General features: G+C 38.4%; 1 protein-coding gene across 1 annotated transcript in view; it reads left to right on the top strand.

Moving 5' to 3' along the window:
• ELP2 (elongator acetyltransferase complex subunit 2) overlaps positions 1-13,814 on the top strand; it is a 42,480-nt gene extending 28,666 nt beyond the window's left edge. The window contains exons 18-22 of the mRNA XM_008691325.2: positions 4,722-4,914; positions 6,290-6,411; positions 8,466-8,599; positions 9,140-9,253; positions 13,579-13,814. Of these exons, the coding sequence (XP_008689547.1) occupies positions 4,722-4,914; positions 6,290-6,411; positions 8,466-8,599; positions 9,140-9,253; positions 13,579-13,735 (720 nt within the window). The 3' untranslated portion in view covers positions 13,736-13,814. The remainder of the gene's footprint in view (positions 1-4,721; positions 4,915-6,289; positions 6,412-8,465; positions 8,600-9,139; positions 9,254-13,578) is intronic.
• The last annotated feature ends 691 nt before the right edge of the window (positions 13,815-14,505 follow it).

Genomic DNA, 14,505 nt, shown 5'->3' with positions numbered 1-14,505 from the left:
TTTTTTTCTTAATGTTGATGCTAATACCACCTTCTCTTAATAGCTATAGCTTTTTATAATATGTCTTGAAATGAGGAATCAAAGCTCTTCTTTTCAAAGTTATTTTGGCTAGTCTAGGTTCTTTACTTTTCTATATAAATTTTAGAATCAGCTTGACAATTTCACAAAAATACCTACTAGAATTTTGATGGGCATTGCATTGAATCTATAGGTCAATTTGGGGAAAATTTTAACAATATTGGGTCTTTTGACACACAAATGCAGTATATCTCTCATTTAGGTCTTTAATTTCTTAAGAATGATTTTTTGTTTTAAGTAGACATTTTATTTTAGAGTGATGGTAGATTTAACAAAATGTTGCAGAGATGATACATAGAATACCTCTCACTTAGTTTCCCCCAGTGTTAACATCTTAATATCACTAGGAATGTTTTGTAGTTTTCAGTGTCAGGTCTTACACGGTTTTGTCAAATTTACTCTTATTTCGTATATTTTATATCTGTTCGTTGCTTACATATGGAGATACAGTTACTTTTTGTATATTGATCTTATTTCAAGCTTATTCAAGCTTCCTAAACTTACTAGTTCTTGTTAAATTTATTATAGATACTGTAGCATTTTCCATATAGATGCCTACGTTGCATATGAATAAAGAAAGTTCTATTCTTCCTTTCCCATATGGATGTCTTAATGTTGGATAGAAGTGGTAATAGCAGAAATCCCTGGCCTTATTCCTTCCCTCAGGAACATTCCTTCTTTGTCCATTACGGGTGATCTTTGCTGTAGATTTTTTGTGATTCTTCTTTATCAGGTTGCCTACAATTTCTAGTTTGCAGATAGTTTTTATCAGGAATGGATGATAGATTTTGCTAAATATTTTTTTCTTCATCTGTTGACATTATCATACAGTTTTCTCCTTTTAGTTTACTAATATGGTGAATTATACTGACCTTAAATAATAAAACAACTTTGCATTTCTGGAACCAAACCCTACCTGTTTGTTGTGATACATTATCATTTTATATACTACCGGACTCATTTTTCTAAAGTTTTATTCAAAATTTTTATATAGAGTATATGATAGATATTGCAGTATAGTTTACTTTCTTTATAATGGCTTCATCTGGTTTTGGTTTCAGAGTAATGCTAGCCTCTTAGAAATACTTTTCTGCAATTTTCTGGAAGAGTTTGTGTAGAATTTGTATTATTTCTTTTTTTAAATGTTTGAGAAAAATCCCCAGTAAGCCAACTGATCCTGGAGTTTTCTTTGTGGGAGGGTTTTTTGTTTTGTTTTGTTTTGTTTTTAAGATTTATTTATTTATTTGACAGAGACAGCCAGCGAGAGAGAGAACACAGGCAGGGGGAGTGGGAGAGGAAGAAGCAGGCTCTCAGCAGAGGAGCCTGATGTGGGGCTCGATCCCAGGACTCTGGGATCACGCCCTGAGCCGAAGGCAGGTGCTTAACGACTGAGCCACCCAGGTGCCCCTGTGGGAGGGTTTTTAACTACAAATATAATGTCTTTAATTGATATAGGACTGTGTAGGTTATCCAGTTTTTCTTGAGTGCACTTTGGTAGTTTGTATTTTTCAGAAAATTTGTCCCTTTTACCTGAATTGTCAAACTTGTTGACATGAAGTTATTTATAATACTCTCTTATGATCTTCATTTATTTATTTATTAAGATTTTATTTATTTATTTGATGGGGGAGGGGGGCACAGGCAGGCAGAGGGGCAGGCAGAGGGAGAAGCAGGCTCCCTGTTGCGCTGAGCCTTGATCCCAGGACCCTGAGATCATGACCTGAGCGAGAGGCAGACACTTAACTGACTGAGCCACCCAGGCACCCCTCTTATGTTTCTTTTAATATCGGTAGAATCTCTGGTGATGTCACCTTTCTTATAACTGCAGTCAGCAATTTGTGTCTTCTTTCTCACTCCTCACGCCCTCCCCTGCCTTTTTTTTTTTTTTTTTTTTGTGAGGAAGCATTCTGAGAATCAGGAAAATAATGATTTTTTAGAAATATTTTCAAATAACCAGCTTTTTGGTTTTGTTGATTTTCCTCTGCTATTGTTCTTGTTTCTACTTCATTGCGTTTTGCTGTTTTTGGGTTTTTTTTAAAGATTTTATTTATTTAATTGAGAAGAGAGTGAGTGAGAAAGAGCAGGAGGAGGGGGAAGGGCAGAGGGAGGAGGAGAAGCAGGGTCACTCCTGAGCAAGGAGCCCTATATGGGACCCAATCCAGGGACCCCAGGATCATGACCTGAGCTGAAGGCAGATTCTTAACTGAGCTGCCCAGGCACCCCTTTATTTTTTCTTAGATTTTATTTCCTCTTCTGTTTCTAGTTTAATAAGGTTAAAGCTGAGACTGTTGATTTTAGATCTTTCTAATATAGGTGTTGAGTGCTATAAATTTCTAAGTATTATTTTTGAGACATTCTGTAAATTTTGATACTTTTTTTTTTTTTTAAAGATTTTATTTATTTATTCAACAGAGATAGAGACAGCCAGCGAGAGAGGGAACATAAGCAGGGGAAGTGGGAGAGGAAGAAGCAGGCTCATAGCGGAGGAGCCTGATGTGGGGCTCGATCCCGAAACGCTGGGATCACGCCCTGAGCCGAAGGCAGACGCTTAACCGCTGTGCCACCCAGGCGCCCCAAATTTTGATACGTTTTATTCATTTTCACTTAACTAAAAATGTTTTTTTGATTTCCCTTTGATTTTGTCTTTTACCTATGGATTATTTTGAGATTTATTTGTTTCCATATACTGAGTGTTTTCCAAATATCTTTCTGTTATTGATTTCTAATTTAATTTCATTGTGGTCAGAGAACATAGTATGATTTGAGTCCTTTGAAATTTAATCTTGGTAAATTTCCATGTTCACTAGAAAAGAATGTGGATTCTTTTTCTGTTGGGTGGAGTGTTCTGAAAATATGAATTACGTCAGATTGGTTGATAGCGTTCACGTCTTCTTTATCCTTTCAGTTTTACTGAGAGTAGCATTTTGAAAACTCTGACTATGATTGTGGACTTTTAATCCTTGTATTTCAATCAGTTTTTACCTTATATATTTTGAAGCTCTGCTGTTAAAACATTTATGATTTGTTATCTTCTCTTGATTGACTAGTTTATCATTATGGAAAGATCCTTTTTATTTCTGGCAGTATGTTGTGCTTAAATCTACATTGTCCAATGCTCATATAGCCACTCCAGCTTTCTTTTGAGAAATGCTTGAATTATGTATCTTCTTCCATCCTTGTGCTCTTAAGCTATTTGTTTCCTTTTATTTTCCAGGGGGTTTCTTAAAGGCAGCCTACAGTTGGGTCTTGCTTTTTTACTCACTTTGATAATCTTCCATTTTAACAGGGTATTTATTAGACTGTTTACATTTAACATAATAATATGCTTGGATTTAAGTCTTTCATCTTGCTATTCGTTTTCTATTTGATCTATCCTTTCTTTGTTTCATTTTACTTATCTTGGATTGACTGATTGCTTTTTATGAGTCCATTTTCTTTCTTTTGTTTGGCTAGTAGATACAAACACTGGTATTTTATTGGTTGTCTTTCATTTCATACTGTACATCTGTAATATGCCACAGTCTGCCTCCAAATAATGTTGCACTATTTCGTGTATGATTTAAGAACTTCACAGAAGTATACTTTTGTTTCCCCCTACTCTGTGGTATTGTTTGACACTTTACTTCTTCATAGAAATTCCACAAGATCTTGTTGTTATTTAAATAAAATATTTTCCAGCGGATATCATTTTCTTTTGCCTAAAGGATATTCTTTAACATTCCTAATAATGCACTTCTGCTGGTCATGACTTTTTTGAGTTTCTGCCTGTCCAGCAGAATCTCTCTCTCCCTAATTTTTGAATGATTTTTATAATGCGTAAAAAATTGTTGGTTTTCCTTTAAGTACGTTAAAGATGTAGCTCCATTTTTTTTTATTTGCATTTTTTCTGATGGGAGTCTGCTATAATTTTCTGTTTCGTGGTGATGGGTTTTTTCCCCTCGAACTGCAATTTTATGCTCATTGCTGATTTTAAACAATTCGATTATTGTTGATATAATTTCCTTCATGTTTGCTCTGCTTGGGTTTTACTGAACTTCTTGGATCTGTCTGTTTATTGTTTTTATCAAATTTGGAAAATTTTTGGCCATTATCTTTTTAAGTATTTTTTCTTTTTATCCTTTTTGGGGACTCAAGTTACACCTCTTTGGCTGCTTGAAGTTGTCATAGAGTTTAGTGAGGTCCTTTTTTTTTTTTTCCTACTCAAATTCACTTTGTCTCTCAGAGATCAGTGTTTTTTTGTTGCCAAATATCTCATATTTGGGAGTGCCATTATTTTCAGGTATTATGTTTGGTTTTTTAGTTATTTCATACAAGAGAGTCAGTCTGGTCCTTCTTGTTCCATTATATTGATTGAAAGTGAAAGTCTCTAAACTCTTAATTACAAATTAATCTACGAACATATTCTTGTAAAACATTGAAACACTGTGATGACAGTGTCCATGTTTGATGAGTCACTTAGTCTAATCCCAGTCTTCCTCTTTCTGGGGATTACACCTGCTTGTGGTATGTATCTCCTCAGAATTTTTTTCCCCTTTATATAGATACATAAAATGTACCCATAGAAACAATATGTTATTTTTAAAATGTGAGTTTTTTTCTAGTTTATTTCTACTTAAATTATGTGTTTCATCTCTGTCCTCCAGGCAGCTAAGAAAGAGCATGCAGCCATCATTCTTTGGAACACTACATCTTGGAAACAGGTGCAGAATTTAGTTTTTCACAGTTTGACTGTCACGCAGATGGCCTTCTCACCTAATGACAAGTTCTTACTAGCTGTTTCCAGAGATCGAACATGGTCACTGTGGAAAAAGCAGGACACAGTCTCACCTGAGTTAGGTAAAACAGCTTCCAATTGGAAGATTATTAGTGAAACACGTATGTCCATCTTATGTACCTTGTGGAGCTACTGGGTGAAGAGGACTAGAAGTAATAACAGGGTGAAGACCAGAGTCTCACTGTTGTGAAGTCTTTCAAAGTTGTGTTCTGAGGAAGACTCGACCTTCCGTGTAAGATTTAAATGCAGTGATCTTTGAGTTGACTTCCTTGTGATTATATAGTCAGGATGGCGTGTATTCAGACATCTCAGTTAAAAGAAACATAGAAATCTAAAAAATGTAGATTTTGTGAATTTTTACAGAATGCCAGCATAAAACTAAATGGGTACCATATTCTGAGCTAGGGTTTTATGGGACAGTAATAATGAAGATACAATTAAATTGTGAAATTTATTAGAAAGACCATTATTTTTACCTTTTTCCTGCTTACCCCTGTCACTTTGTTAATTAGGAAGGGCATTTTAGGCATCTGTCTGTGAATACCGTGACCCCTGGGCAGGATATTAACACCCACCTGCGTTCTCCTCTGAGCCTGGCATAAATTAAAAACAAAAGGGGGGGAAACCTTTGTGTTGTTGGAGCATGGCCTATTTCTATTCCCCGGGTTTCTTTGGGTAAAATCTAGAGTGTTTAAGATATCTTCATGTTGTTTAATTCTGTTTTAATCTTTCTATTGGTATAACTTGCATGCAGTTTGATCGTGTGATGTTCCTGGTCTCTCAGTTTCTGGTATTTTAGAGACTGACGCATATTAAACAGTACATGTTAGAACAGACTGATTTCTTCTGCAACTAGTGATTTCCTAACATGCGGCCTTTAGTTTTTAAAAAGTTAATATGATACTAATGATACATCCATTAATCTATTGTATCTTATGGATTATAGATTAATAGGTACATTCCTCTTCCCTCTTCATAAGTAATTTTATTTTTTAGGTGTGGTCCATATGAAGGCTAGAAGTTACCTTACACTGAAATTTTACAAGGGAAAAGGTTTTTTAAGGTTTTCGTTCATTTGGGTTTTTTTCATTATTTGAGTACATTAATCTTTTTTCCGTATGTGTAAATCTGGCCACTTCCTGAGTAAAGTTAAATTGCTCAGGCTTCTTTCATGGGCATAAGTTGAATTTTTAGTTAAGTGCCTGGAAGGTGTTTGCCACCAGTCACTAAAGAGTGACTAGTGACATTCCCTACTGAAAAAGTAACTGTATGCCCATAGCCTTCTGATGAGGGCCAGCAACCTAGTCTGTTGCAAAAGTCTGCATGTATAAAATGATTGCTAAAGGGTGTGATGTATATTGCACATAAGCCTAAATTTCTACCAGATAAAAACAGCTTTGTCTGCCCTGTGAGTAGTGTGTATGGTGTTTCTTTCAGACCCAGTTTTCAGCCTCTTCGCCTTCACCAACAAGGTAACTGCTGTGCACAGTAGAATTATTTGGTCTTGTGATTGGAGTCCCGATAGCAAGTATTTCTTCACTGGGAGTCGGGACAAAAAGGTAATTTTTTTTAACTTAATATTTTTTCAAATGTAAAATAATATTACAGGTATGTTTGGATAAAAACACATAATCCTGACTTTCTGATACAATTAAAAACATCAATCTGTGTATTCTCTTCTGTGTTTTTCATATGCATGCATAAAAAGACTTTTCTTGTTAAATTCTATAAATACATTTCTCTGAAAAATCAAATATGAAAAGAAAACCTTTTAGACACATGGTGTTCATCAGATGTCCCCAGTGGGAGAGAAGTAGTGAATGAAATGGTTCAAGACTAACCAGCTAGGAAAGCAGGAGAGGGTAGAGGGGCGTAAGGAGGAAAACAGTTGGCTTCTTTTCTTTTTCATACTTTATGAATTAAAATTTTTCTCTACAATAGATGATTATTGCCTTTTCATTCAGTGGAGGAAGCAGTGCGTGTGTGTGGGTGTGTGTTTCCCAAGCTTTGAAAAAATCAAAACAAGTTAGCTCTGAATGGGTTCTTGACCACGGCCCTCACCCTGGCCTCTGGTGTCTCCTGTCCTCACACACTTTAAAATGCCTTTTCCATTTTCTGAGTGCTTGCATATCAGAGGTGGTGAGACAGTTGAGCGTTTCCTTTTCTCTCCCTGCTCTCTCTAGTTGTCATGGTACAAATTACTGAAGCAGAGGACTAGCTTGGAAATGTCACTCAGTGAAACACTGAAATGTCAGCCTCTAAACCCATTTCTTTTAGACCTTCACTTGTGTCCATTTGCTGGTTCCTTTCTTCCCTGGGGCTTCTGTGCTGGCCACCGAGGAAGCAGGACTGCTTCTGCCCTCCATGGTTGCGCGCACTCGCACGTGCTCCAGCTGTGGCTCCCAGGGCTGTGTCATGCCTGAAACACACAGAGTGTCACCCACCACACATTCTCAGAAGTGCACTTCGGTTTACTTGGTCAGAGCCTCCTGCTTGGAATCTTGCTTTGGTCTGGATTTTGCAAGTGTTGTCCACTGCACTTCCCTCTCTGTTTCTTTGTGACCAGTCACCCCCCTGGAGGCGTGAGCTTCTGTTACAGGATTTTGTGTCCCCTTAGTGCCCGCGTTCTTGGTCACGCCACTTCGAAGAATGAAGAGGTAGACCAGATGAGGAGCGGTGGGCAGCGAAGCAGAGTTTATTGAGCAAGAGTACAAAGTTCCCAGAGAGGGAGGGGGACCCTAGAGGGTTGCCCTCCAAGTTTCTAAGTTTAGGGGTTTTTATGAGGTCTTTTGCAGAACTTTTTTAAGCAATCAGGGTATGCTGAGTCGTGCCGATCAGGACTTTGGTCACATATATGTCTACCTATTAGGTTAATGTTCACGTGCTGATGGTCCTTTTTTGCTGACATCTGGGGGCTAAGGTCTTAACTGCCCCTTGCCCGTGATATTTACAAGCACTTTCTGGTTAATTGTCTTATTTTAGGACGTTTTGGAGAAGTAATTTCTGCAAGGCTGCAAAGCAGAATGTCAGTGCTATTTTATCTTAGCTGTCCTGACTCCATATTTTCTTCTTGGGGACCCTGACCACCTAACTGTCCAACTAACTCCTAACACTTGCAGGGAAGTGTCACTTCTTCCACAGGGTATCATCAAGGTTAGCTGCTCCTGACTGCTGAGTCGTTTGCCTCAGCAGTTGGTGGTATAGAGGAAGAGCCAGGGCTTGATAGGTCCCCATGTGTTGTTTGGTAACTTCTTGGAGACGTGCATGAACCTCTTGGTGAGGATGTGACTGATAGACTTTCCCTGGATCAGAACTGGTTTCCTGAGTATAAAAGAGCGGGCTAGACAATCCCTGGTCTCTGGGCAGGGGCAGTCCATGTTTGGACCAGCACACTTAGGTAATTGAGGTCTCACAGACTTGTCTGTCACACCGTGGCTTCTCCGTGATGCTTGAAATACTCTGAAATCCTGGAACATCGTCTGCAAATGTGAACGAAGAATTTTTTTTAAATGCTAGAGTGAATATGTTGCATTATCTGTGCCATCGATACTCTAATGCATTGCTGAAGCCTTGCAAAGAGAAAGCTTGACAGAGTTTGGTCTGTCTCTGTTAGGTGGTTGTGTGGGGCGAGTGCGACTCCAGTGAGGACTCCGTGGAGCACAGCATCGGCCCCTGCTCCTCCGTCCTGGACGTGGGCGGAGCAGTGACGGCCGTCAGTGTCTGCCCGCTGCTCAGCCTTTCCCAACGGTCAGTCTCTGAGTGGGGCTTTGTTTTACATTTTTGTTAACACTTGGTTTCTTAATATGTAGCCCTCTTATATTTTCATTCTTGGTTTCTCTTCGCTTCCAAGTTGCTATTTTTTTCATAATGCTTACATTTCTTTTAAGAATTGTTAAATTGATAGAACTCGATGATATGCAGAGTAGGAAAATGGGGATTGGGAGTGTGGCTCAAAGGTCCTTATTTCACCAAATTTAGAACCGTGGTACTTTCTCGGTAACAAGTGTCTGCGGTAGAACGAGGACCCCTGCAGCCAGCCACGGAACACTGGCTTGTGGGCTTTGCCAGTAGAGGTCAGAGGGAAACTTTGTGCACCCTTGACAGAGAGGCGGCTCCATGAGGGCACGGTAGGAGCAGTGTACTCTCTCCTGGCTGGCACTTCTAACCAGAGCCTTTCGTAAGCCACGGAAGTTGGGAACATGGTAAAGAACTCTGTTAGAGTGATGACGGAGATAACAAAAATTCATGCTGATTAATCACTGTCTTCCCCTCCTCCCTTAAAAACAGATACGTTGTTGCAGTAGGATTAGAGTGTGGAAAGGTTCGTTTATACACCTGGAAAAAGACTGATCAAGTTCCAGAAATAAATGACTGGACCCACTGTGTAGAAACAAGTCAAAGGTATTTTCTTACTATTTTTATTTATCAGATTAGATTTTGTTATAATTATACAAATTATAATTGTATTTGTTATAAAGCATTGAATTTTAATTTTAATTAATTTTTAAAAAATAAGTTGCTCTTTTATAGATCTTTTTTTAAAGATTTATTTATTAGAGCGGGCATGAGCTGGGGGAGGGGCAGAGGGAGAGGGAGCGGGAGCGGGACTCTGCTGGGGAGCCAGACACAGCTGGATTCTAGGACTCTATGAGATTTTGACCTGAGCTGAAATCAAGAGTCGGCCACTTAACCTACTGAGCCACATGGGCGCCCGAAGCATCGAGGTTTTAGTGGCAGTGTTTTTCCAGTTTTATTGAGAAGTGATCCGTGTAAGTGACTGTGTAAGTTTACAGCCTATAGCAGGATTTACATACATTATGAAACGTTACCGCAGTATGTTCAGTTTACATCCATTTATTCATATGGATACAATAAAAAGAAGGGAAAGAAGAAAAGAATATAGGAAAAAAGTCTTTCCTTGTAATGAGAACTGTTAGGATCCACTCTCTTAACAACTTCCCCGTTCATCATCCAGCAGTGTCTGCTGTCATCATCATGTCGTACGTTACGTCTCTAGTGCTTACTTGTCTTATAACTGGGAGTTTGTACCTTTTGACCACCTTCCTCTGATTCCCTCTCTCCCTACCCTCTGCATCTGGTAACCATAAATCCGATCTCTTTTCCTATGAGTTTTTGTTTTTATTTTATAAAGATTCTCTATGTGAGATCATATAGTGTTCGTCTTTAGTGGCAAATTTATGCCACATTTACATGGAGAGGGACATAAATCTCTATTCATTGTGCTTACCACCAAGTGGTACTGTGGTAGTCTCTTGAGATTGATGTTTGTTACTATATTGCACTTGGTTTTTAAAAGTTTGCTTGAACAGATTGCTTGTTTGCATAATATCTTTATAGACAACACATTTGAGATGAAAGCGATTTTCATAACGATGTCATCTAGAAAGTGACTAGAGTAGATTTGTAACAAAATTGGATTAAAAATGTGGGTGATTTTTTGAAATATCATAGATTGTGTTTTGGTAGCCTCATGTTGTGTTTGAACACTTCAGCTCAGATCCCATGGTGGAGCAGTCAGGTGCCCCTCAAAGTCACATGCCTGCTTTCATGCACAGTAAGTGCTCCTTGAGCCTCATGCCCCAGACCTGGGCTTTTGCTGCCTGAGCTGGCTTAGAGCACCTGTCATTTATAACCCTCTCCCCACCCTCACCCACTTAGATAGCAGGATGTTTTTTTAATCTGATTTTTAACCCAAACTATTCTTTAAAAATGTCTAAATTATCAAAAAATCATTAACCTCATTCTGTCAGACTGGGTGGCACAGCGGTTAAGCGTCTGCCTTCGGCTCAGGGCATGATCCCAGCGTTCTGGGATCGAGCCCCACATCAGGCTCTTCTGCTATGAGCCTGCTTCTTCCTCTCCCACTCCCCCTGCTTATGTTCCCTCTCTCGCTGGCTGTCTCTATCTCTGTCGAATAAATAAATAAAATCTTTAAAAAAAAAAACAAAAAAAAAAAACAAAATAGAATGTCAGATACAATTCCAAATGATAGTATCATGATGAAAGTGATGGGCTTAGTGGAGAGAGACCTGTGAGCACATGTCTTTTATAAGATATTTCATCCATGGGGGTTTGTCTCCTTATTGGCAAAGCATGTTAGTGCTCGTAATAATTATATTGGTTAAAATTAATCTTTGTTCCTGCTGCCCTTTTGGCTTCTCTCCCACCTCTGATGGTGGGTTTAGCAATTAAAATAGTTCATGGTGTTGCTTACCGAAGAGGGAAGTACTCCAGTGAAAATTCCATATTCCAGGCATTTGAAATTTTCTCTCTTCTTGGGCTCCCCTCCCTTCTTTTCTCCTTCCTTTTACCTTGCCCTGCCATGGTGCTTGCTCTCCTCCACAGATCCTGAATGTGGGATACTGGCAGGAAGCCCCTTAGAAAGCATGGGAAGGGGACAAGAACAGAATTTGTATTTTTTATTTTAAGATTTTTTTTTGTCATTGTGGTGGTGTTAGATTTGTAAGAACTAATTCATGACTTAACCACATTATATTATTTGGATTGTTAATATCCCACTTATCAAATTTCAGGTACCTTTCAAATGAAACTTTTTGCTAATAATGAGATGCAGAGGTAATACAAGCAAACACTGCCTTTTAGGTTGGCTCCCCCAAACTCCCTGTCTTCTAAATGTGATCTCTTAACATGCTAGATTTAGAGGGAATATTACAAAAAAAAGAAAGAAAGAAAGAAAGAAAGAAAGAAAGAAAGAAAGAAAGAAAGAAAGAAAGAAACCCACCATCTTAAAGCTTACATAGGAAAAAAGGTACTGTTCCTCAACATAGCTCCCCTGGGAAGCAGTATATACAGTTAGTCCTTGAACAGTGTGGGGGTTAGAGGTGTTTCGCTTTTGACTCCACAAAAGCTTAATTACTAATAGCCTCCAGTTGACTAGAAGCCTTATTGATAACATAAACATAAGCTAGAGAAAAAATGTTAAGAAATCATGAGAGAAAATACATTTATGGTACTGTACTGTATGTATTGAAAAATTCCGTGTGTAAGTGGGCCCATGCAGTTCCAACCCGTGTTGTTTAAGGGTCAGCTGTACTGTTATACACTTGTTTCAGTAATGTCACTACTTCAAACCATTCCTCCAGTGAAATGGTATATCTTTAATATTATCAATAACAAATGAGATTCTAGTCATGTTGGTGTCATTTAAAATATTTTTGGAACCTCTCTTTAGGAACCAGCTTACAAGTGATTCAAGAAAACCAATTAAATACGTTTTATAATTGTACTCACTTCATCACTTTTTTTAAAGTTTGGCATTGATTTCTTTAATAAAGCTCATCTCCTGATGACTCTTGACTACCCTCAGTAATCAGATTAGAGTCAGACTCACAAAAGATGCACTGTCATTGAGATAGTGTTGAAGTCATAGCCTGCACAGTATGGAAGCACTGCCTTGAGAAGCACTTCAGGAAACTGTGATGTACAGTAGCATTGTTGAAGTGCGCGTAGCCTCCAGAGTGGCCACTTGCACGGGCTCACGGTCGTGGGGTTGCATAGGTTCTGGTATGCCAATTTTGTGAAAATGTGTTTCATTACCTCAAGGTTCTATTTCATTCCTCCCTGTGATCCTGAGAGTGCATCTGGTGACATGTGGGCTCTCAGCATCTGAAAGTATAATTTGTGTGCTCTGATATTGTTTTCAGGGTTTACTGCCTTAAAACCTACTTAAGTTTTTAACTTTATTCCTCTTTGGTTTGGAGGTTAAATTTTTAGAGGGTATTATGTTTTCATAGGGATTTCTTAATATATGTTTAGTAGCATTCTAGGCCTGTCATGGGGTTGAAGGGGCATTAATATGAGTGTCTTGCCCAAGGTCATGCAGTTAGAGGTCACATTGGAGACCAAGATTGTTTCATTGGGCAGTTTATTAGATCTTTCCTTACCCAGCAGTAAAAACGTAAGAGTCCATCTGTGTCACAGGGATGTCAAAAGAATAAAATAATTTTGAATATGTTGCAAGTTGGAATTCTTTAAAAAGAAACACATTTAGTAATGTTATCTGAAAGACTGATTTTAACAGCCATTTCATGAATTCTACTGATCATTTAAACAAAATTTGACAGGAATTCATTGTTCGTTTCTTGCTCTTTTTGGTAGTGTCCTTTGTCAGTAAATAAGATATTTAGTCTGACAGTTTTAAGTAGAGTAAGATGTTTTCAAGTGTAGAATAAAATTGCTAAAGTATTAGTGATGGTATTCTAAAACCTGTACTTTTTAATTTTTACAATTTTATTTTTGAGTATGGTTGATATACAACATTACATTGGTTTCAGGTGTACAACTTAGTGATTTGACAGGTTCACACGTTACGCTACGTTCACCCCACGTGTAGCTTCCGTCTGTCCCTGTTAATGTCACTATTACAGTGTCATTGACTGTATTCCTCATTGTGCCTTTCATTCCCGTGACTTACTCATCCCATACCTGGAAGTCTGAATCTCCCTCTCATCTCCTCTGCCCAGCCCTTCACCCAACTCCCCTCTGGCAACCATCAGTTTGTTCTCTGTATTTATAGGTCTGATTCTGCTCTTTGTAAGACTGGTACATTTTGATTTTCAGGTTTTGACTTCCATTCATGTTAACAACATTAATAGCAAGGGCAGGGTAATTAAATTAATACATAGATAAAATATTTTGTAGTCCTAGCATACATTCCTTTCATGATTTCTCTATCTTTGTTTTAGTCAAAGTCATACACTTGCTATCAAAAAATTATGCTGGAAGAATTGTAACGGAAAAACTGAACAGAATGAAGCAGAAGGCGCTGAGTGGTTACACTTTGCAAGTTGTGGTGAAGATCACACTGTGAAGATCTACAAAGTTAACAGATGTGCATTGTGATGGGCTTAATAACCACGGACATGTTGTCATTGGTGTCTTAAGATATTTATCCTGTAAATAGATGACTTTCTTCACCTTTAATTTCATCGAGTTTCATTTTTAAGTCCCATAGCAGTAATACTATTTGGATCACAGACCCTTTGAAATCTGATGAAAGCTGCAGACTCTTTCCTCACAGATGTACGTATGCACACACCCTCAGAACCTCAGGCCCACACTTTCGGGGATTCAGACCTGCATCCATGTGTCCCAGATTAAGAACCTCTCTCCGTTTTTTTTTTTTTTTTTAAAGATTTTATTTATTTGTTAGAGAGAGAGAGGACAAGCAAGGGGAGCAGCAGGCAGAGGGAGAAGCAGACTACCCCCTGAGAAAGGAGCCTGATGGCGGGACTCAATCCCAGGACCCTGGGATCGTGACATGAGCCAAAGGCAGATGCTTAACCAACTGATCCACCCTGGCGTCCCGAACCTCTGTTTATTCTCTTTCTTCATGAGTGAATTTGCCTAATTTTGTGTTATTTGGGGCCTTTTCTTTTCATATGCCCTTCTTTGGGACATTTCATTATTTATTACTCTCTTCAAAGAGAGGACATAGAAAATAAAAAGAGATAAAACCTAGATTACTCAATTTTTATTTTAACAGACTACACTTTGTGTGGTCTTGACCTTTCTTCCAGTACACGCCCACCATTCTAGGAATTTGGCAGGCAGTTGTGAATTTGAACTGCAGTCAGTTCTTTCTTGTATTCTTTAAAAGTACATAGATTGAT

The sequence above is a fragment of the Ursus maritimus genome, unplaced genomic scaffold (genome assembly GCF_017311325.1).
Source record: "Ursus maritimus isolate PB19 unplaced genomic scaffold, ASM1731132v1 scaffold_18, whole genome shotgun sequence".
In the NCBI taxonomy this organism is placed as follows: Eukaryota; Metazoa; Chordata; class Mammalia; order Carnivora; family Ursidae; genus Ursus; species Ursus maritimus.
The sequence above is the reverse complement of the archived record's forward strand: the minus strand, read 5'-3'. Positions and strand labels throughout refer to the sequence as shown.